The sequence below is a fragment of the Amphimedon queenslandica genome, unplaced genomic scaffold (assembly GCF_000090795.2).
Source record: "Amphimedon queenslandica unplaced genomic scaffold, v1.1 AMPQUscaffold_13396, whole genome shotgun sequence".
Classification (NCBI taxonomy): Eukaryota; Metazoa; Porifera; class Demospongiae; order Haplosclerida; family Niphatidae; genus Amphimedon; species Amphimedon queenslandica.
The window spans coordinates 163,185-188,236 of NW_003546368.1; the positions used below are offsets into that span (position 1 = coordinate 163,185).

Below are 25,052 nucleotides of genomic sequence, written 5' to 3' on the forward strand. Positions count from 1 at the left end.
AAAATTCATTGAAAATCCAAGTTTGATTGGAATCAGCTCAAAGTTGATATACAGCATATAAACATCCATATTTATCAAGAATTTTAAATTGAAGAATTCCCTTCTATATGTTTTTGACAAAATTTGTTCATTATAGCCTTTGGTCAATCTGAAGAAAGCTAAGCTGTCTCATATTTTATGTGACACAAACAGATATTTTAATGAGTAGCATCATGCTATCCTACTTTCTGTGTGTATGTGATCCTCCCTTTGTGTAAAGTAAAATTTGTAATGATGCTACTGCAAAATTTTTCAAAAATTTGACTTCATTTCTATTGGATACATGTTGCTCCTGCTTGTAATTTGAGTACTTTTATTCTAATTTTGGATTATGTGGTTAATGAAACAAGTAAAGGCAATAAGATCTGTTTTACCAATCATTCAGTCAATTCAAACCGTCATACCAAAGTGATGATAGTTGGAGATGACCATGGAATTGGAATGTCAACAACTTCAGCAATTCATAAAAGATCCAAATTGATTGGAATTAGCTCAAAGTTGATATACAGCATAAGAACATGTACATGTATCAGGAAAATTTTTTAAATGTAGAATTCTCATCTAACCAATTTTGACAATATCTGTGGCTATAGTGGCTTTAAAATCCAAATTTTAACGAAATCACCTCAAACTTTCTACACAACATAAAATGATAAAACACATATATGTATCAGAAAACATAATAAAATTTTTATATTAGCATGTGTGTAATGACTAAGCAGTAAGCCAAGAAGTTTTTTCCAAGTTTTGAGCTGCATTCTGCACAAGATGTAATGCTGACGGTATCTTCACATACATTGATTTCCTTGCTTGGGCTTGCCTCATGTTTCACATCCATCTAGTAAGATTGTATTACATTAAATGCTGTTCATTCATTATTTATAGGTATCATTAGTCCCACTGAGCAACTCAAGTATGTTAGTATAGAAAGAGGAAGCAAAAAATAGACTACACATGCATAATGTCTATTCTGACTATTTGTGCATGATGTTAACATGATAGATATATATTATTGCAAGTTAAATTTATGATCAGATTGGCTTGCCCACACTAAGCTTTATTCAAGGAGTGGCTATAAATAAACCAACTACTAATGTACCCCATCAGTTCAATCCCCATTCATTTAGGCTGCTCAGCTGCTAAAATTTATGAATGAGGGTAGGTTCCACATCTTTAACACTATAAATAATGTAACATTAAGAAAAAAGCAAATAAAGAAAATACACAAAACCTACTAAAATAATAGAAAACTAACTAAAAGGCAGTAGTAATAATTAGAATCAATTACATGCAATCAAATCTTCATCCCTTTCAATGACTCTATTACTTGAGCCATAGTAGGACGAGCTTTAGGATTAACATAAAGTCCTCTTTGTATGAGAGACTTCATATCAGACCAGGAGACACTACCAGCTTGTACTTCTCTCTCTGCTGTCGTCATTTCTGGTAGAGAGCACAAATTCATTTCCATAAGGAGAATTGAGTAACTGTAGACATCCATTGCTGGACTGTGTTGATCAGGAATAGGAGCTTCTGGTGCAGCATATGCAGCATTGCCTGGCATAATAGTACCAGTATTCTCAGCTTGCATTACTTTAGCTGTACCATAATCTGCTACTTTAGCTTCATAACCAGCAGGTCCAGAGCAAGGCTTTAATAATACGTTAGGACTGCTGACATCTCTATGAATAATAGGCTGGGGCTTAAACAGGTGAAGGTAGTTGAGGCCTAAAGCTACATCTTGAGCAATATTCAGAATCTGTTGATTGGTTATTTGGTTTTTGTGAAGCTCCTGATTAAGACTAGTGCTCATCAGCTCAGTCAAGACAAGAGGATTACCCACTTTAGTTGCACCAATAAACTGGACCAGGTTAGGATGACGTATTCGTGATGCTATATTCATTTCCCTGGAGAAGAGAGCTAGATTATAATCTGAGATGATGATAGTATGAAGGGACTTGACAGCTACTCTTAAACCTCTAAAGATACCAACTGTAACAGCAGCATAAGATCCTCTTCCTAACTCCTCCTTTGTCAAAGTCACCTCATCTTTATTAATAACCCAGTGATCATCAGTAAGTGCTTTTTGCTGGTACCTACGAACTGCCTCTTGAGACTGCTGTAGCTCTTTATCCTTCTCCTGTAGCTCCTTATCCTTCTTAAGTATCACAATATCTTTTTGTTGTAATGCCTCCCGATTCTCCTGTAGCTCCTGTAGTACCACCTGGTGCTCCTCGTCTTTCTGTTGTATCAATAGGTCCTTCTTCTGCAGTACAATCTGATGCTCCCTATCCTTCTCTTGTAGCTGATGACGATATCTTCTTATTTCTTGCTCTTTCTCTGCTTCTTCTCTTTCCTTCTGCTCCAATTGTTGATGAAAAACTTGTCTTTCTCTCTCCTTCTCTTCAAGACTCTTCAAAAGAGCTTGTACGGTTTGCTCAATATCGGCTGTATTTCCTTTTCTTGGTTTCTGGTACTCCTCCAACCATATTCTTCTTACTAACTGTAGTTGCTGCTGATACTTCTTCTTGTATTCTTCATTATTCATACCATTAGTATCTAATGTATCCCTTACTGTCCACTCTCCTTTACTGTTAGTAACTAAAATATAATAATAATAATTTTAATTAGAGGGTGTGGATCTAATGCAACATTAAGTACATGTACATCAAAGGAAACGATTATATTTAGGAAATTAATAGTATTTATTGACACTGACCTAGCTCTGTTAATGTAACAATGTTAGGGTCAGTGACTAATGCCCGTCTCAAATCGACATAACCTCCATCAGTTATTATCCAGACACAATGAAGACTCATAATGAACACTGAGAGAGAATGAGCCCATCTCTTACTAACAGAGTGAGGTACATTTAACTGTTAATAAAAATAAATTAATAATTTATATGTATCTCACGGTAAAGATCAATTTGATCAATAATATCTGACATACATGTACCTTTATCCAGGAATGCTGAGTGACGTTAAAGATCCAACAATCATCTAATAAATCTCTATTCTTATTCCACCCACCACTTATCACTAGCATAGGACAGTCTGATCCAGTTATAATAACAGAACCTGCATGAGCCCATCTACCCATAGGCCATTGGTCTATTGCTTCAGGTTTCTTTAAACACTGCCAGGACTAAAAATAAAGTAATCACTTCCATTAACAATGACATGCATGTGTGTTTTTAATAGATATACATGTAACATATCTTAACCTAGCTAACCATAGGCATAGTCTAGCACGGGGGTGCACTTCAGTTGGAATGATTCGTCAATGAACGTGATTTTCACCCATTGACCCCAGTGGCAAATCTAAGGGGGGCCAGGAGGGCAATGCCCCCAAAAACATTCTGGAGTAATGTAAACTTAGGTTTATATATAAACTGTGAAGCAGCTGCATTTCTTGACTATGTAAACAATCTTTAAACCACAAAGGAGCTCATTTTAGCAAGCTTAGTCTTCATAATTTTGACTTTCCTAAAAGGTCTGCCATGTTCTGCACTAGTCTCGCTAGCCAGACTCTAATTTACCAAATAAGAGTCTGGTGCCATGCTTAATATCAACTCATGTTTTCAATGTTTTGATTTGCGTGGGCAAAGAATGTCAATCTCTATAAACACGCCCACACACCACACTGTTTTTATACTAGCTTGTATACTTATTTTATACTTCATACTTGCTTCTTAAGTTACCTAACATCATGAAAAATAAAGCAGTAAAGTACTTATCATTTTTGACTTTTTTCAGCAGTACTGAAGTTAGATCAATCATGGCAGCTGAATTCATCTCGGATCCAAGCACATTATTTTTAGAAGCATTTCTTTACTTGCCTAATTGTCTAAGATAAAGGCAATCCAGTCGGCAGTTGTAGTCATAGGAAGAAAGTATAATAGCTCAATTAGTAATAAATAATAGACTTGCTATGCGTGGGCAGATTCTAATGTAGCCATGGTAACAGTGATCTGATTAGGTCAACCAAATTCCACCAGACAAGCACAAGTTGATGTTAGGCATGAAACCAGACACTATTCTAAAAATTGAGTCTGGCCCCACGAGACTAGTTCTGCACAAGTTTACTTGACCACACCCTGTAATTATCCCACCCATCTCATAGATAATTGCCCCCCTCAAAATTAAATCCTAGATCCGTCCCTGATCGACCCTTGTTGTCACCATCAGATGGTCTTTTGCCCCAGTTCTGTTTATGTGGCTTGGCTACATTTGCTACTACTTAAATTTTGTTACTGTTATTGTTGCTTGCTCATGTGTGTTAGTCATTATGGTTAGAGGTGTGATTTTTCTCACGTGACCCTCCGAAGAGACCGGCAATCTGGCCTTGATGATAACCAGATGTGGCGTTAAAACGTTTTTTTTTTTGGTACGGCAGGGTACCCAACTCTCTGCTCTGCCAAATCCACTTCAGTCAAGTCACGCAAATTTTAGGCAATTCTTGTCATCTTCAACTAGAGTAGATCTTATAAGCTGATACCAGTTTGTGTAGCATACCGGTATATGTGTACATGCATGTGTAAAACTGGTATAGGCTCTGTAGTTTTGTGGATAAGGTTTGTACATGTGTAGATGGTAACTCAACTACATGTACATGTACATGTAGTTCTTCTGGGAGTGTAGCATGGGCCTGGGTAGCAATTGCTGAGACCAAGTGGTGGTGTGGGCCATGCCGTGTTTACATGTACATAATAAATAAATTTTCCTGCCACCATTTTGGAGTCATAAGCCCCCATTTACACTAAGCCCTTAAAGCGGTTTGGAACCGGTTTAGAGATAAACCAGTTTACGTGTGGACAATTTCAATGCAATTTGAAACCAACTTATCTCAAACCACCTCAGCTCAGGAGGTGGTTTGAGATAATCAAACCAGTTTAAGTACTGAAGCGGCTGTATTATGTATGCAATGTAGCATTGTAAACCGACTCAACCATAGTTAGTGTGGACACAATTAAGCTGGTTTCTGAACCGCTTTGATCCAAACTGGTTTATAGTGTAAACGGGGCTATAGTTTACTAAAAGTAGAATGGGAAAAAGCAATATCTTTGCTTCTATATGTCCTAGTGGCACTTATTAAAGTCTGTAAGCCAACTATAGACACTGGATGATGGTCAGTAAGCAGTAGCAAGATTGTTGTCACAAATAAATATAGCAGTTTTTGGAGAATAAGCTCTTTTCACGATTACTCCATAGACAACCATTGGAACTAGGACTCCAAATGGCGGCAGGAAAATTTTACTTTATTTATGGTATCACTATGAATATACTTAGCGTCAACTGGTCTACTCATTACTGTACATGTAACCATTGTTGTAAGTGGGTTTGTGTGTGTGTGTGTGTGTGTGCATACATTCAGTACACATAATTTAACATACCACACTGCTGATCGATATCTCTAATATATAAATCTTGTTAGTAATAGTAGCCTTATTATCACCATCAATCTCTACTCCACCAAACAGTACAGCTCTCGTGTTATTGATCTTTTCAATGATAAAGCCACTAGCAGATGGTATACACTGACCAATGATTAAAGGATTACTCCATTTTCCTAAATTATTATGAGTAATATAATTTCGAACAGTTATATAGAATCTTACTTGATGACAGATTATACATCGAGTGCTCATTAGTACGCCAGTCTCTATTAGATAACTTAATATATTTATAATGAGGTAGTTGTACCGCTGGTTTAGATCCTGCCCCTCCTATCATCAATAAATGGTGCACTCCATCATGTTCAAATGATATCATTACACCACTACCCCTCATCATAACTGGTCTAGTTGCATCAGTCGCTTCTAATTCTCTCCATTGAAAACTAGCGGTATCCAGTTGTATAATGCTGTTGTGATAGCAGTCATCATGGCCACAAAAGCCCCCAAAATAATACAATTGATCATTTATTACAGTACAGCAGTACGATTTCACTCCTAATGGAGGAGTGCCAGTAGTACTTCTAGTGATCCATTGACCAGTTGAAGGAGTAAAGTGTTGTACATTACCAGTGATCCTTCTCTTCTCTTCACTATCATGTATTTTGGGTAAACTATCCCGGGCACCAGCCCACACATACAGTGAATCACCTACTGATACAGTGCGGTGAGCAGCTCTTTTATTCAACTGATCTATGACAGTACATGATACTAAATAGTGACATTAACACTTACTTTTAGACGTCATAGCCACTAGGTACAGCTTAATTCTCGGCCTAAATTGATGGCCATATGCAGGGGCTGCCCAGCCCCAGCTACTATACTAGCCCGCCACTGGATCACGTGATACTACTAGAAATTTTTACCAGACTTTAGCCTGAATTAAACACAAAAATATTGATGAAAAGGTAGCAATATTATTAATATTGACAATACTTAAATCATAGAGCCAAAATACAAGTATGGTGAGAGCTGTGTTGAAGGTCAATATACAAACAATTCAGTAATCAAGTCTTCATCCTTTTCAATGACTCTATTACTTGAGCCAGGGGCGTATCTAAGCTCTGAGAGTTGGCTGGGCACGGAGAAAAAATATGCGGCGCGCGAAGTGCGCCGCGAAAATTTTTAGAGCTAATTAATATTCGTGATGGGCGTGGTCAATTAAATACTACGATTATTACTTTAATTAAGCTAAGATGTGCACTTCAGTGCTTATATTTTCTTCATTAGTAGTAGTACTGGCCTTGGGAAGACATTCAAACAGACTCAGCAGAGTTTCTTAGCCATTTTCAACTCGATTACTTTAATAATTAATGTGAATAGTCTAATAACTGATTGGTTAGTAGTAGTTATTATTTTTAAAATGGCAGCCCAATTGCCCAAATGGAGCTATGGAAGTCTCTACCATGTCATCATTATATTTACACTGGCTAAAACTATTAGCTATGCTAGTCTTGTCTCATTGCTATCATAATAAAGTGAGCAATATTTTTAAAAGGACTAATATACAAAAGAAAAAAATTTTTTGGTCTGCTGAGTTGGTCGGGCACAGGCCCACCCAGGCCCACCCTTAGATACGCCCCTGACTTGAGCCATAGTAGGACGAGCTCTAGGATTAGCATTGAGTCCTCTTTGTATGAGAGACTTCATATCAGACCAGGAGACACTACCAGATTGTACATCTCTCTTTGCTGTCGTCATTTCTGGTCGAGAGCACAAATTCATTTCCATAAGGAGAACAGAGTAACTGTAGACATCCATTGCTGGACTGTGTTGATCAGGAATAGGAGCTTCTGGTGCAGCATATGCAACATTGCCTGGCATAACAGTACCAGTATTCTCAGCTTGCACTACTTTAGCTGTACCATAATCTGATACTTTAGCTTCATAACCAGCAGGTCCAGTGCAAGGCTTTAATAATACATTAGGACTACTGATATCTCTGTGAATAATAGCCTGAGGCTTAAACAGATGAAGGTAGTTGAGGCCTAAAGCTACATCTTGAGCAATACTGAGAATTTGTTGATTGGTCAATTGGTTTCTGTGAAGCTCCTGATTAAGACTAGTGCTCATCAGCTCAGTCAAGATGAGAGGATTATCCACTTTAGTTGCACCAATAAACTGGACTAGGTTAGGATGACGTACTCGTGATGCTATATCCATTTCCCTGGAGAAGAGAGCTAAATTAAAATCTGAGATGATAATATTATGAAGTGACTTGACAGCTACTCTTAAACCTCTAAAGATACCAACTGTAACAGCAGCGTAAGATCCTCTTCCTAACTCCTCCTTTGTCAAAATCACCTCATCTTTATTAATAACCCAGTGATCATCAGTAAGTGCTTGTTGTTGGTACCAATGAACTGCCTCTTGAAACTGAAGTAGCTCTGTATCCTTCTCCTGTAGCTCCGTATCCTTTTCCTGTAGCTCCCTATCCTTCTCCTGTAACTCCCTATCCTTCTCAAGTATCAAAATATCCTTCACCTGTAGCTCCATATCCTTCTCAAGTATCACAATATCCTTTTCCTGTAGCTCCCTATCAGTCTCAAGTATTACAATATCTTTCTGTCGTAGAGCCTCTTGATTTTCCTGTAGCTTCTGCAGTACAACCTGATGCTCCCTATCCTTCTCTTGTAGCTGATAACAATATCTTCTTATTTCTTGCTCTTTCTCTGCTTCTTCTCTTTCCTTCTGCTCCAATTGTTGATGATAAACTTGTCCTTCTCTCTCCTTCTCTTCAAAGCTCTTCATAAGAGCTTGTACGGTTTGCTCAATATTGGCTGTATCTCCTTTTCTTGGTTTCTGGTACTCCTCCAACCATATTTTTCTTCCTAGCTGTAGTTGCTGCTGATACTTCTTCTTGTATTCTTCATTATTCATACCATTAGTATCTAATGTATCACCTACTGTCCACTCTCCTTTACTGTTAGTAACTAAAATACAATATTGATAACTATTAATTTGTAATTAGAGGGTGTGGATCTAATGCAACATTAAATACATAATTACAATTATAAACGAAAGGGATTGGAAACTCCCAGTTGTTCCAGTTTTGTCCCCCTAGTTATCTTGTTAACAACCAACCATAATTGCCTAGACATCTACATATTGATGTGCTTTTTAATGTTTAGGGACAAATGCATTGTCTTCATTAGTTGGAGAAAACAAGAAATTTATCAGCAAAAGCAAATACATGGATATACACATGTACGTGTACAATAAGTAAATAATAATTAACAGTGCAAAAATTGAGTTCCTTGACAGCCAAGTTTCTTTTTCATCAGACCGCTGTTCTTGAAATTATTGCATTTACAATGAAATGCACAACAACAATACAATCAAATGCCATTATTTTGTTATGCCCATCAGCCCACACAAAGGTTTCGAATCCCTTTCATTTACTTTATGCACTGACCTAGTTCTGTTACCATAACAATGTTAGGATTAGTGACAAATGCCCGTCTCTTATCAACAAGTCCTCCAGCAGTTATTATCCAGACACAATGAGGACTCATAATGAACACTGAGAGAGAATGAGCCAATCTCTTAGTAACAGAGTGAGGTACAACTAACTGTTAATAAAAATAAATAATAACAATGTACATGTATCTCACTGTAAAGATCAATTAATAATATCTAACATACATTGTACCTTTATCCAGGAGCACTGAGTGATGTTAAAGATCCAAAAATCACCTGATGATGTATCATTATTTTTATCCAAACCACCACTTATCACTAGCATAGGACAGTCTGATCTAGTTATAATAATAGCACCAGCATGACACCATCTACCCACAGGCCATTGGTCTATTGCTTCAGGCTTTTTTATACACAGCCAGAACTAAAAATAAAAATAACCACACTATTAACAATGACATTAGTGTGCCACTCAATGTCAAACCCCACCTAATGTAGTACGGGCATTATAGGCAACTTGGTAGGAATCTGTCATTTTGTCTCTAAGGTATTTGACTATACAACATCCCAATGGTGCCTCAGGCACCTTAACTGGCCCGTACTGGGGGTGGTGAGGCTTGACAGGCACATGCATAGCATTACCACAGTGCTGATTGATATCTCTAATATATATATAAACATTGTTAGTAGCAGTATTCTTAGCATCATCATCAGTCATTACTCCACCAAACAGAACAGCTCTAGTGTTATTGATCTTTTCCATGATAAAGTGACTCAGAGGTGGTATACACTGACCAATGATTGAAGGATTATTCCATTTTCCTAAATTTTTATTATTAAAATGATTTAGATAGCAATTATAAAATCTTACTTGATGATAAATTATACATTGAGTGTTCATTAGTACGCCATCTTCCATTAGATAACTCAATATATTTATAATAAGGTAGTTGTACAGCTGGTTTAGATCCTAGTCCTCCTATCATTAGTAAATGGTGGACTCCATCATGTTCAAATGATATCATTCCACCATAAGCTCTCATCATAACTGGTCTAGTTGCATCAGTCGGTTCTAATTCTCTCCATTGGAGACTAACAGTATCCAGTTGTGTGATACTATTGTGATAGCAGTTGTCATGGCCACACCAACCGGCCTCCAAAATAATACAATTGATCATTTATTGCTGTAGTACAGCACAAATATCCATTCACCCCTTTTGCAGGAGTACCAGTAGTACCTCTAGTGATCCATTGGCCAGTTGAAGGAGTAAAGTGCTGTATATTACAAGTAATCCTTCTCTTCTCTTCACTATGATGCAATTCAGGTAGTAAACCACGCTGTTTACCAGCCCACACATACAGCAAATCACCTACAGATACAGTGTAGTGACCAGCTCTTTCATTTAATTGATCTATACATCAATGATTGAGGCAGTACATGACACTGGTAAGTAGTAACATTGGTGCTTACTTTTGCCTTTAGACGCCATAGCCATGCCAGTACCCGGCCACACGCAGCGGTCGCAGCCCCCAACTGGATCACGTGATAATACCAGAGTGATTGAATGAAAAAGAAGAAAAATATTTTTTGCTGAATTAATAGCACAGAATGTTTATAAAAAGGCAGCAATATTATTATTATCGACAACACAGAGCCAAAATACAAGTACAATGAGAGTTGATTTGAAGGTCAATAAATCAAAAAAGGAAGCAAAAAATACACAAAACACATGATACTAAAATAATAGAATAGTAACTGAGGCTAAAAGGCACGGTAGTAATTATTAGAATATCAAGAATACAAACAATTACATGTCATTAAATCTTAATCCCTTTCAATGACTCTATTACTTGAGCCATAGTAGGACGAGCTCTAGGATTAGCATTGAGTCCTCTTTGTATTAGAGACTTCATATCAGACCAAGAGACACTATTAGATTGTACTTCTCTCTCCATTGTCGTCATTTCTGGTCGAGAGCACAAATTCATTTCCATAAGGAGAACAGAGTAACTGTAGACATCCATTGCTGGACTGTGTTGATCAGGAATAGGAGCTTCTGGTGCAGCATATGCAATATTGCCTGGCATAACAGTACCAGTATTCTCAGCTTGCACTACTTTAGCTGTACCATAATCTGCTACTTTAGCTTCATAACCAGCAGGTCCAGTGCAAGGCTTTAATAATACGTTAGGACTGCTGACATCTCTGTGAATAATAGGTTGAGGCTTAAACAGATGAAGGTAGTTGAGGCCTAAAGCTACATCTTGAGCGATACTGAGAATCTGTTGATTGGTTAATCGATTTCTGCGAAGCTCCTGATTAAGACTAGTGCTCATCAGCTCGGTCAAGACAAGAGGATTACCCAATTTAGTTGCACCAATAAACTGGACTAGGTTAGGATGACGTACTCGTGATGCTATATTCATTTCCCTGGAGAAGAGAGCTAGATTATAATCTGAGATGATGATAGTATGAAGTGACTTGACAGCTACTCTTAAACCTCTAAAGATACCAACAATAACGACAGCATAAGATCCTCTTCCTAACTCCTCCTTTGTCAAAGTCACCTCATCTTTATTAATAACCCAGTGATCATCAGTAAGTGCTTTTTGCTGGTACCTACGAACTGCCTCTTGAGACTGAAGTAGCTCCCTATCCTTCTCCTGTAGCTCCTTATCCTTCCCCTGTAGCTCTCTATCCTTTTTAAGTATCACAATATCTTTCTGTTGTAGTGCCTCATGTAGCTCCTGCAGTGCTACCTGATGCTCCCTATCCTTCTCTTGTAGCCGATGACAATATTGTTGCTCTTTCTCTGATTCTTCTTTTTCCTTCTGTTCCAACTTTTGATGATAAACTTGTGCTTCTCTTTCCTTTTCTTCAAGACTCTTCATAAGACCTTGTATGGTTTGTTCAATATTGGCCGTATCTCCTTTTCTTGGTTTCTGGTACTCCTCCAACCATATTTTTCTTCCTAACTGTAGTTGCTGCTGATACTTCTTCTTGTATTCTTCATTATTCATACCACTGGTATCTAACGTATCACATACTGTCCACTCTCTTTTACTGCTAACTAAAATACAAAATTAACAATAATCTTATTTAGAGGGTGCAACATAAAATACCGTACATGTACACCAGTTGAAATACGTATAGCTACATGTACATGTACATACATGTACGTACTTCATTAGGCAGAGGTTTATTTTGGTGATTGGAATCAAAATCATGAACTGACCAATCACACATTAATTTTATAGCAAAAAATTAATAAAATAAAGTGTCACAAAATAAAGCACTAATGTTAGGAGGTCTGGTACAAAGAGTCATACAAACATGTACCGTATATCCTCACATAAAAGCTAGGGCTGGGCGATAGTATCGTGATAGTGTACAGCTATCATGATAGTGATATATACTGTTATTCGAACTATCAAGATATAAATGACACTTGACAGCTGTAATCATCTTCTAATTTCCACTCATAGAGTGGTATGACTTGCTAGCACAGCTTGCTTCAAGGTTTTCACTGTCCCTGCTAAATTAGCAGCATGTGAAGTGGGACAGTGTTTCTCATTGAAAATTTGGATTAAATTAATTTAAATTAACTAGTATTATTATACATGTACATAGTTGCCAACTTTCTGTCACTGAATTCCGGGACAGGAAGCCACACCCATAGTACCACACCCACTAGGATTGATGATGATCACTTCTTACATTCCTGCAGCAGTTCCTGGGCAGCAATTTGAGTTCATTTTTGAGCTTAATTTTAACTTTTGAGCTCACTGTTCATGCAGCTATGATTATAATTGATAATAATTGAATTTTAATTACTGGGAGTGGTCAATTTTACATGGGTGTGACTGTAAAAATGGCTGATCCAGGACAGAGAGCAATCCGGGACCCCACCGGGACAACAGCAGTAAATCCGGGACTGTCCCGGACATTCCGGGACAGTTGGCAACTATGCATGTATAATGTGATTATACAAATTAATAGATGCATTAGTTAAGTACAATGACTACATCCTTAAATAAATCATTGTATTTCCACATATAAACCCTATGGCTGAACTACCGTGATATGTTCACTATCGTGATGTTAGAGTTAGAAAATATTGTGACAGTGATATTACTACTATCGCCCAGGCCTAATAAAAGCAGTGCAAATAAACGCCAGGTTAGCAATAAAATGGAACTATAAATACGCAAATCTAGCCTAAAGCTGGATTCTCAATATGGCCCATCGTGACCGGAAGTGCTGTATAAACCAATGAGAACATGAGTCAATGCATCAGATTAGAAAAAATTTCTATTCTGACACACTGACACATGCTCCCATTTGTTTATACAGCACTTCCAGCCACAAAAAACAATGCGTCATATTGAGAGCCAACCTTTAAAATGACACAGATGACTTGTACATGTAGATACCTCCTTAAGCTTCCTGAAGTCACTTGTGTGAAGTCCCTGGTCAAATCCAGCTTTTGGCTCAAGTTTTATTTTATTAAAAAAATTTTTTTCAAGATACAAATGTCATTTAAAAAATAGATGCCCAGGCTTTTATTTGAGGAAATACACTATATGTGATGTAAAAGTCAAAGTACAAAAATCCCCATTTCTAGTCCCTCTCATTTATTAGTCTATTGTACAATAAGTACCAAATGGGAATACTGTGCATGTGTGCATTTACTGACCTAGTTCTGTTAGTGTAACAACGTTAGGACTAGTGACAAATGTACGTATCTTATCAACAAAACCTCCAGCAGTTATCATCCAGACACAATGAGGACTCATGATGAACACTGAGAGAGAATGAGCCCATCTCTTACTAACAGAGTGAGGTACAACTAACTGTTAATAGCATAAATGATAATTTACATGTATATCACTGCACAGATATACCTTTATCCAGGAATGTTGAGTGACATTAAGGATCCAACAATCATCTAATGTATCATTATTTTTATCCCTCCCACCACTTATCACTAGCATAGGGTAGTCCGATCCAGTTATAATAATAGCGCCTGCATGATAGAATCTACCGACAGGCCATTGGTTAATTGCTTTGGGCTTCTTTATACACTGCCAGAACTAATCAATAAAACATAACAATGATATTAGTGTGTGTGTGTGTCTGTGTGTTTATGACAGTTATGTTTTGGGAAATACCGTATAAGAGGATTTGTTGGCGGGAGTTTTCTTTGGCGGTTTTGTGATGGCTAGCTTATTGGTGGATTTAATATTGGCGATTTCTCTAACAATTTAATTATATTCCCACCCTTAGGCGGGGTTTAACTCAAGCGGGTGTGGTTCACGGACAACATATTATCAGAGAAAGATGGTACCTTTTCTGGAAGACTGTGTTCTTTATCACCTGGTTTAGAGACTGGCTTAAGGAAACAGAGTAAAGCCATGTTAGCTAGTGGCTTTTAACCATACTTTTAACTAATTTTTTACTAAAATTAATGTGGGTGTGGTCACACGCATAATGCTGGAATTATTCCTTGCGGATTTTATTTTGGCGTTTTTATATAAATCCGTCAATCCGCCAATATTAAATCCTCGTCAACATTTCATCTTATACGTTATTCTTAATTTTTAACAGAAAGTGTATGAATCAGCACCTCTTATATATGTATAATAAATCAATGCTTATTAAGCTACCTATTGCTACTCATCATGTTTGTCTATATTTTGCTGATTCATACATTATTATAACACCACACTGATGTACTCTGTACCTTATAGTAACTGATAATAGATTGGTGTGTGTGTGTGTGTTTGTGTGTCTGTGTGTGTAATGGACATGTCATTTGACATACCACAGTGCTGATTGATATTTCTAATATATAAATATTGTTAGCATTGGTATTCTGAACATCGTCATCTGTTTCTCGTCCACCGAACAGAACAGCTCTAGTGTTGTTGATCTTTTCGATGATGAAGGCAGCAGTAGGTAACATACACTGACCAATGATTGAAGGATTATTCCATTTTCCTAGTTATTAATAACAAGTTAACAACATTACAATGTACCGTAGATCGGGAATTTTCATTGTTAAAATATTTTTGTGGTTGAAGTGACCCATAAAATTTTGACACAAGAAATATTTTCTATAGCAAATAATAATTACCAAAATTATTCAAAATGCAGCTGCGCACACACAAGGGCTCTTCTAAAAACCCTAAGAAGGCCTTAAGCTCTTACCCTAAAGGCTCCTTGTCAGTTTCAGTGCTGTTACTGTCACGAGCAACTTGCATCGAATAGCTATCCGCCGTCGTCAAGAGTTAGTAGTGCCACATGTCTAGTTTATGACGCATCCAAAATTTTTTGCGTTAAAAAAATTCATGGATAGGTCAGCCAACAAAAATAAAGCATGTTGAAAAAAATTTACACAAATTATTTTTAAAACAAAAATTTCCTGATCTATGGTAATAATATAAAGATCTTACCTGATGATAGATTATACATCGAGTGCTCATTAGTACGCCATCTTCCACTAGGTAACTGAATATATTTATAATGAGATAGTTGTACAGCCGGTTTAGATCCTAGTCCTCCTATCATTAGTAAATGGTGTACTCCATCATGTTCAAATGATATCATTCCACCACTACCTCTCCTCATAACTGGTCTAGTTGCATCAGTTGGTTCTAATTCTCTCCATTGAAGAGAAACGGTATCCAGTTGTGTAATGCTGTTGTGATAGCAGTCGTCATGGCCACACCAACCCCCAAAATAATACAATTGATCATTTATTGTGGTACAGCAGTACTGCTTTGCTCCCAATGGAGGAGTGCCAATAGTACTTTTAGTGATCCATTGACCGGCCGATGGAGTAAAGTGCTGTATATTACTAGTGACCTTTCTCTTCTCTTCACTATCATGTGCTTCTGGTAAGCCGTCCTGAGCACCAGCCCACACATACAGTGATACAGTGCGGTGATGAGCTCTTTTATTCAACTGATCTATATATCAATAATTGACAGTACATGATACATGGAATGGTAACATAAGTACTTACTTTTAGAACCAAACAACCAAGCCATAATTATTTATTTTGAGATTTTATGCTTTAGTTTAGGGCTTTAGGCTCGGTTTTAGGTCACATGCTTGGTCACATGCCAATGCGTGGGTGTTGCTAAAATGACAATAATAAATTTTATTGTTTATGTTTGCTCATGGTTTCATTGGTTTGTCCATAGACTAGATTACATGAGAATATCTATGATTTGTCTGATAGCTATGCATGGAACCAAGTTCTTTCCTTGAGCTTCATCAGATAATCAAGGCCTTCGACTCAGCCTTGGGGACAGACTACAGTTGGGGGTTGGCTTATGGACTACACACAGCTAGTGCACAGTACTGATAACTAGAACTAGAATTGCTAACACTATCACTGAAATAGACCTATAGTAAGATACCAAATGCAAATTACCAATAACGTCTATTACCTTACCTACTCCCTCCCTCCTCCTCCTACTCATAGAGTAGCACTACTGTTACTATGCAGATAATAAAAAGCTAATAGGGCAAAGGCCGCAAGCCCAAAGTGGTGAAGTGAGTTTGTATGGGTTGTTTATCATTAAAGTTAAATTACCTAATCTTCATGATAGCATGGCTAGGGGATATTAATATTTACCCTTGATATTTTACCAGCATTCTCTTACTATATCATGCTATACAATGTATACCAGCTTATACATATACAGTCAGTGGTGTGATTTGATAATGCATTGATAGTCAATGGTAGTTTGGTATAATGATATCATAATGTTAATGATATGCAATACTAGGAGTAATGTAGAGCATTAAGGGGGCAAGCCTAAGCTGTCTAGAGACAGTATCTTGAATACAGTCACATCCAGGGCTGTTTATAAGTTTGACTCTGTACCAACTTGGCTCAAATTTGCTCATTTTTTACGTCACAGTAATTTTGGGCCACAGCAAACTAAACTGGGCCAATTAGGTGCTAATTTGGCTTATGAAAGACATCATTTGTCACATTGAAGTTTCAGTTTTTAGTTCCGTCTTAGCTTCTCAGCTTGACTTTCAAAACAGCTTTTACAGCAATTACACAAATAAAGATGAGTTTCATAGCTTTTAAATTGAATCTAAAACCTTTCCCTAGCTGCTGGAGAAGTCTTTGGACGGTTGTACCTTATCTCACTGCTAGAAAACTTGCTTTTTCCTAATCTTCTTCCTGTGTGTTAGTCGCCATTTTGTTATGGCCACTCCCACTTTTAAAAGTTAGAAATATTGAAATATGTGCATTGCTAATGCATGGCATATACCGTAATACAAATAAAGAGGGGTGACGTACGAGGACAGACAAACCATAGGTATACATAGTATATGGACAAACATACGTACAGACAGACGGGGTGTGACTGAGACTACTGTTCGCTCAGGCTCACCCCAATAATTATGCTGTAATGTGAGTATTTATTGTTAGTTTAATTAAAGATAAGGAATTATAATTATATTAAATATTAATGAATTACATTGCAATCAAAATGGGTTTTTATTGTATTTTTAGTTTAGTCAAAGTCATAAGAATTAACCCCCAACAGTGCCAGCACAGTGAAGCAGCTGCATGTAAGTTGAAATTTGGAGGTACAAGTGATACATTGCCATTTTTGACAAAATTTGGCCAAAGACCCTGTATTAAATACACTGCATGTAAGGTAGTTAAATACAAGTACATGTATTTTATTCATATCAAACAAATTATAAAAATGCAGAATTCTCTCCTTTTCCATTTTGGCAAAATTTAGCCTAAGGCCATGTATACTAATTTAAACTACAGGGACTTCGGCCCAATTTTGGAGCAATTGTACGAATTCAATTTTGGATTCAATAATATTTGCCAGTCATTTTAAAGGATGTGCCATGTGTGTATATTATAATTTTATTTTTAGACATTCTAAGACTCTAGTTCAGCTGCCAACAGACAAGAAAGTCCCAATAAGGTGAAATATAATAGGTGTGGTCTTTCATTATTGTATCATCGTATTTTTAGTGGTTGGAAGTGAAAGATTTGGTCTTACTAAAAATTTGTGGTTGAGGGTCACTGATGACAGCATGTTGTGTTGTAGAAGATATTACAATGGTAAGTAAAAGAAAGGGAGGATGGACAATAAGCTACATGTACATTTAAATAAAATGCATATTATTGCGTATTATTTGTCGTGTTTAACTACCACAATTTGTTCATGTTAACCTCATTGTAATTAAGGCATTGTTCATTCTCCTAATTTCTCTTCATTGATTTTGGTTGCTGCCTTTTAACTTTTAGGTAACCCAAGTTAGATTATAACAATTATTTTATTCAATATCAAAACTACTGCTCCTAGATGTAAAATTTAAGTTTTTGGTTGTGTAGAACTGCTTGCTAATAGTATTGGTAACCAAACTTAAAAACTATCTTATTATAATACTTGCCAGTAGAAATAGTTCAGCCATGAAACGATTATCTTAAGTATTCTGAGTTTATTCTTAAGGACCAGTAAACATATTGCCCTGTGAGGATATTCTAAATTTGAGTAAAGCAATATAGTGTGTTTTCAATTAATTGCATACATGTATAAGTTGTATGCCCTGTAGTACTATTTACTACTCAGTAATTGATGTATCCCTGATATAGCTAGCTATTACTACTACTCACTCACTATCAATTTATTCCTTATCAATGATGATACTACACTCATGTAATCCAATTTTTTATAAATACATGTAGCAGAAAGACTTTTCAAAAAAAGAAATAAATCTAATTACCAAACAAGTAATAAAAATTCTAAAATGCTGTCAATCACTGGTATCTGCAGCAACAGCAGTAGGGAGCTCGGCTTGTTGAGGTTCCTCTGGAGTAATTTCGACAGGAACGTGACACTCGTTATATTCTTGTGGGTTTTCCATCCGGTCAGCAATCCAGTTTTCCTCTAATCTTATTCCTCCCTCATTGTCTTCTTCTTCTGCTGGCTTTGTTGGAGCACATTTCTTGTGATATTGATGGCAGGATTTTATCATTGCTTTTAAATGGTAAATGGCATAAATTGGTATGATTATTCCAAAGGAAAGAGTATTGAAGCTGAGAACTATGAAAGAGGGCCAAAAAAGTAATGATGGAATGGCCCGACCATGGAGTATCAGCGCAGCATATAAAATTAAAAATTCAGTAAAGTTGTGTATGTTTCTATTAAAAGGACGAAATATTAAAACAAGTGCTGCTAATAACAAAGACAAAAAAGCTCCAGCTATTGGGACACCAATTGCAAAGTATGGAAAGCCAAAAAGGAACTGACTTAGAATGAATATTTTTGCCAGTAGGTATAGTCCAGCCATGAAACGATAATCATAAGTATTCTCAGTTCCATTCTTATAAGGACCAGTAAACACATCACCCAGTGATATCAGTAGCTGTTTCCTCAAATGTAAACAGTCCAATAACTTTTGTAACCATTTGAATGGGTAAAACAATATACAAAGTGTTGGTAGAACAATCAAAAACAATAAAACTATAATAGCAATGAAACCAGCAAAGACATGCCAACCTTGAAAATACCCTTGCTTTTCATCAAAAGCAAATTTAGCATGGAAATGGCCGAAACTCAATATTTTAAAGGAAGTGGCAGTCAATTGAGTAAAACAGAGTATATATATTGATGCTATAGAGTGAGTAAAAGATGGTTCAATGCCAGTCATACTCCAGAAACGAGCCATGCAACGATGAAATGGTCTAGTAATAAATACAACACACTTGTAACCTTTATCATACAATGTCATCCAAACATAGAGTAAGAGGAGGAGGAGCAATGGATAGAATCCTATCACATACCAAAAGGAGGTTGATTCTAATGGTGACATATGACCTGATATACATAATGGAATCTGATTAAATAGAAATGGAGTAAAGTCTAAATTGAAGATATAACACGGAATAGCACTTAGGTGTTGAAGTATTATGCCAGTTCTATCATCAGGGTTGTTGAGGCCATTTATAAATTGAATGATTGCTATCAGCTGAGAATAGAACACCAAAGCATTTATTGATCCATTAGTTAGTTGTATATTGAATATTATTATTATTGTTACCATGAGTGTCACTGGTATTAGCTCTAGTACAATAAACAAAATGATACCATATTGGGAATACTGTGTACAGTTAATGCAAGTTAAGTTATTAAGAGGTACTCCAGTATCTGATGTACAGATTGCAAGGCATTGTCTGTTACTTTCATCAAAACAGCATTCACCAGAGCAAAAACTACATTCTTCAGGCCTATTATAACCATTAAAAATACCATCATTCTGAAAGCCAAAGGTATAATGAATAAAGGGAAGCTCGTACTTATGATTTTCACCACAATTTGGTACTCCACTCTCATACACACATGATCCATTTATAAATGTGTAGCCTATATCTGTTGCACATGTAGCACTCAGATTTACTGTTACTGTGGTACTAATGCTGATTAGACCCAGTGTTTCAATGTGTACTGTTGTTTCAATTGGGCCAGCCTCAATACTATCATCAAAGCATTCCAGTGATTGGTTATATAGGCCATTTTGACTTGATATGATCTTTTCAGTGTAGCAAAAAGAGTTTGGGCATATTCGCATGTCATTCTTCCATTGGTAATCTTCAGTAATACAATAATCAGTGATAGAAACATTAAATTGGGGATATTCACATTTACAGCTGCTTGAATGTGCTGTGTGGGGATAGCCATTGATTGAGCGATTGTAGCATTGTACAGTTGGTTTTATAAATTCAACCTGTAAAGTCAGATTATGGCAAATCTCTTGTGCTAGTTGATTGTGTGTAGTAAGATCTAAAGATGGTTCAGTACATGTAACAGGAACATTGTTACAATTATAAAGACTAACACATTCAAATACAATATACCTCAACCAGTTATATGAAGAAGAGGAAACATGTAGACATGTGATACTAACCTCTTCATATCTACTACCATCCCTCATACCAATAATACTCACATTATTCCTCAGTAGCTGTTGCTCTAGTAGTCTAGTAGTGTCTAGTGTATATGTACCAGGAGACAGGTTGATAAGGATACCTGATGAACAGTTGTATTGTAGAATAGCAGTTCCTTGTATAGCTAGATCAATAGTAGCACAAGGTGTTTGAACTCCTCCAGTCCAACAGGAGGTATTGTTGATACCATGAGATGAACTGACATAGATCCTACACTCCAAACCAGCAGTAGAATATACTAGAACAAGAGAAAGGAGAGAGACAAAAACTACTTTATGTAGCATTTTTTAACAGACGATTTCTATCACTGACTGAGGCTGGACAAGTGCATTATATATGCTGTTCATTCTATATAAACAGGAACTACCAATACCATATTTGTTTGTGAATGAGATTCCTGGTAGGCTTGCTTTGCATTTGAATGTCTTTGTCATGTGATGTAGATCTAGCTAATTGAATTATAATTAAGCAACAGAAAGCTGCTACATGTATATCTACTGTTACAAAGAGTTGCTAAATAGTCTGGCCTGCCATTCCAGATCTTTACCTTAATTCTTTTATTAGGGATGAAAAGACAACTTGGTACCATCACTCCAGGAGGAGCTGACCAATGTGTATTCTTATGGAAAAATGATACTGCATTATTGTGGCATGGTAAAGGAATGAATATACTAGATGTTTTGATTCTCAATCAATTAGTGCGGCTCGGTACATTAGCATGCAATTTCATTAATTAAATATTGTGCTAGCTCACTGACATCTGCTATTGTTTAAGGTACAGTCCTAACAGTATTGATAATGATTTTGTACAATAATCATCACAACTGTAATACTTCCTCCATGTTGTACCTGACTGGGGCAGCTAGACTGCAATAACAGTACATGCATGATCATCATTATAGTATTGGTATATGTTATTGTTTGTGATGCGACTGATGCCCTTTCTGAGTACTCATAATAAGCTCTCATACATGCATGTTATTGTAACTAGTGACCCCAGCCCCACTCATCTATTGATGTCTAATATGTTAATGTAGTCTTTGTACTGTATCACATTATGCTTTCATATTATAATAATTGACCTGATGTTACTATAGTAGCTGTCATAACTGATCCGTACTCAAGAATAGTGACAGCACATCTATATATGTATACATTTAATGCATGCATAATACTGCTACTGCCGGATTAAATTTCTGCATAAGTTACATTTTATTATCTGTTATTATGTAATAAAATTCAATCTTTCTACTGCTTTTTTCAAGTATTTTTCTTGTGATGTTCTTTATTTTTATTAACAGGTTCTGGAACTTTAAATACCATATAGGGGTTTTATTTTGTTGGTATAAAATTTCATGAATTTGTTCAGATTTGCTATTTTGTTGGTATAAATTTTCACGAATCCTACCATTTTCTCTAGTGTGCCACACCTCTTTTGTGGAATTTAATTTTGTGAATTTAATGAAAATGCGAAATTCGCGAAATTTATTTCCAGTGAAATATAACCCCTATGCAGCATGATCCACTTGCCATTCTACTTGAGTGTGACACACATGATGACCATTGCAGTCATTATTGATGATTATACTCTGAGAGAGATTGAGAGGAGAGAGTAAAAGAGAAAGGAAAGAGGGGAGATAGATAAATGCATGGGCAGGTAGCAGGTTTCTTCAACTGATCTAATTTACTGATGTACTCTAGACTAGATAATTTTATTGTAACTTTTGATCAGCAAGTGCTCTTCATTTAATGGATTAATGTGCATGTCTGATACAGTGTGCACACTGCTCAAAATCAATGAATTTAGCCTGATTACAGCATTGATACAGTCTGAAAGGTATCATTGCTGAATCATGCATGTTGCTCTGGCTAAACCAGTTATGAATTCCAGCATGATTGTATCAAGCTAGGTTCATTGCCATGTTAACTGCCCGAAATCCATGATTCAAGATGCATTAGGCCAAATCAGGACTGACATCATTCATGGATCAATTACAAGCTCTTTGCTGTGTACATGAATTCTTTGTCTCGCTGGCCAGGCCATTCCCCAGCCTACAGTCATTGGGGCATCTGACTAATGAATTCTGTCATCCAAGTTCTTCTTGCACTGGCTGAGTTTAAGGAGATGTGGGTCTGGTTGGTGAATGTAGCTTATACTGTGTTTTTCAGATACTATAATACTGCAGTGGATACTTTTAAAAAACAAATTGGAGACCTGACAAAAGACTTGAACACTCAGATGTGAGTACCATATTTGCCTGATTAGAAGCCCAGCTTTCATAAACACCCATCCTGAAAATATTCTCACTATAGATGTGCATATTTTAGCCAATTTAGGTAGCGCAAAGTTTAAATTGCTCTAAATAGCTTAACTCTTCAAGCAAAGTCTGGTGACTTAGGGGACACTGGTTCAATTTCTCCTTGTAGCACCATTTTTTTATTATATGCAATTTTTCCCCATTATTTCTAATCAGGCAAATCATGGGCAAATACGGTAATACCATAAAGGGTAATTAATGCAGCTTGTTAACATGGCAACTGTGTGTTGTTGCTGTGGCAGCCATAAATATTTAAAGATTTGAATCATGTATAAAGAATTTTACTTTTTGGTTGTAATAAATTTGTGTGTCAAAAATCACCTCCAATTTTTTTATTACATTTTTGATATGCATTGATGTCCTTACTTAAATTTTTCAAGTTATGGTGACTTTTTTAAATGGGCCAATTTCTAAACAAATTCCTGCCCCTGACTTTTTCAAAAAATGACCCAAATATCACCCCCAATTTTTAAATGCATTTTTTGATACGTATTGATGTACTTATGCTATGTAGCAAGTTAGTGTTTATTTCGACTTAAATATTTTAAGTTACAGTCATTTTTTAAAATGGACCCAATTTTTGAAAAAGTTCCTGTATGTAGTACATACAGTACATGGTCTTGGGCCAAATTTCAAGCATATTAATTAAAAAGGAGAGAAAGAAAATTTTTAAGAAAAGAGTTCGGTTTTTCCAGTACTATGTTTATTATAACTTATTTTAGTAATTGCAATCATATTTGACCTCATTCCTTGTCACATGTAGATAAACTAGCCAGAAGATTGCTATCAGGTGATTATTCTAAACCACTCTCTCCTGCCGAGGATAGTATCCCAGAGGGAGAGAAGGAAGGACAAAAGGAACAACAGGGTATTTGTCCTAACATGTTCAAGACACTCATTCATACTGGACACAGAGAATTTAGCTCCAACAGACAAGTAATTAATATTTATTAATAATGATGATTTTTTTCTATTTTTGTAGGATGTTCAAGAATTTTTTCTTCACCTTCTATCTGCCATAAAAAGAGCAGAGGTAAGAATTATGACATTTTTATTATAATAATTTTTTTTTAATTTTTATACAGCACACTAGTAGAGGTACGCTAATTTATTTAAGTATCAGGTACTATTATGCATGCATGTATATGTATTGTAACACAAGAGTGGTTGTGCTTTGATGATTGTAATCATTGTACTTGCATCAGGTTGAAGAGAAGGTTACTTTGTTGTTTCTGGTAAAGTCCATTATTCAATTAGACCCAGCTTCATATTGACTTGATTAATTACCAGTTCCAATGAAAAATGCTTCGAATGAAGGTAGCTAATGATTTACCTTCTGCCTCTCTCTCTTTATCTTCCTTCTTAAGCTGAAGTTGCTGCTTGGAAAGAGAAGAAAGCACAATTACTGGCTGAGAAAAAGAAAATGTTAGAAAATGCTAACAAAAAATTATTGCAATTATTTTTGTGTGCATATTCTAGTAATCACAAGAAGGCAATGAGAGCTAAAGTCTCTTTCTTGTCTTGTCTTGGGAGGCATTCATCATCTACTGATATTTCTGACTTTTATTTGACTGAGCTTAAAACAAAATCACCAGCAACCAGGTACAAGTACTTTTATTTATTATTATTATTTTTAAATAATTTTGTTCTTATTTTTAGGATTTATTGTTTTAAGACACTTCCCAAGTACATTGTGTACCTTGTTGTACAGCTAGCAAAATTTGGTTTTTAGGATTTATTGTTTTAAGACACTTCTCAAGTATATTGTGTACCTTGTTGTACAGCTAGCAAAATTTGGTTTTTAGGGTTTATTGTTTT

The 25,052-nt window shown here is 36.2% G+C and overlaps 3 protein-coding genes and 1 long non-coding RNA gene across 4 annotated transcripts; 1 reads left to right on the forward strand and 3 right to left on the reverse strand.

Annotated features, from left to right (window-relative positions):
• Positions 1-1,211: 1,211 nt before the first annotated feature.
• Positions 1,212-6,306, reverse strand: LOC109582189 (acyl-CoA-binding domain-containing protein 5-like). Its single transcript, XM_019996842.1, has 6 exons — positions 6,230-6,306; positions 5,660-6,187; positions 5,435-5,610; positions 2,998-3,186; positions 2,759-2,915; positions 1,212-2,640 (listed from the first exon to the last, which is right to left on the reverse strand). The coding sequence occupies exons 1-6, from the start codon at positions 6,240-6,242 to the stop codon at positions 1,334-1,336; spliced, it is 2,370 nt and encodes a 789-aa protein (XP_019852401.1). The 5' UTR covers positions 6,243-6,306; the 3' UTR covers positions 1,212-1,333.
• Positions 6,307-6,352: 46 nt separating this feature from the next.
• Positions 6,353-16,031, reverse strand: LOC109582190 (acyl-CoA-binding domain-containing protein 5-like). Its single transcript, XM_019996843.1, has 7 exons — positions 15,943-16,031; positions 15,371-15,886; positions 14,740-14,915; positions 13,820-14,008; positions 13,612-13,768; positions 10,766-11,985; positions 6,353-6,534 (listed from the first exon to the last, which is right to left on the reverse strand). Exons 1-7 carry the CDS (start codon positions 15,965-15,967, stop codon positions 6,502-6,504), a joined length of 2,316 nt encoding a protein of 771 aa, XP_019852402.1. The 5' UTR covers positions 15,968-16,031; the 3' UTR covers positions 6,353-6,501.
• Positions 9,246-10,721, reverse strand: LOC109582191 (uncharacterized). Its single transcript, XM_019996844.1, has 4 exons — positions 10,386-10,721; positions 9,786-10,326; positions 9,557-9,736; positions 9,246-9,338 (listed from the first exon to the last, which is right to left on the reverse strand). Exons 2-4 carry the CDS (start codon positions 10,090-10,092, stop codon positions 9,313-9,315), a joined length of 513 nt encoding a protein of 170 aa, XP_019852403.1. The 5' UTR covers positions 10,093-10,326; positions 10,386-10,721; the 3' UTR covers positions 9,246-9,312.
• Positions 16,032-17,464: 1,433 nt separating the features above from the next.
• LOC109582188 (uncharacterized) lies at positions 17,465-18,042 on the forward strand. The gene is made up of 3 exons (XR_002184957.1): positions 17,465-17,516; positions 17,840-17,890; positions 17,941-18,042. It is a non-coding gene; the product is annotated as an uncharacterized LOC109582188 (long non-coding RNA).
• The last annotated feature ends 7,010 nt before the right edge of the window (positions 18,043-25,052 follow it).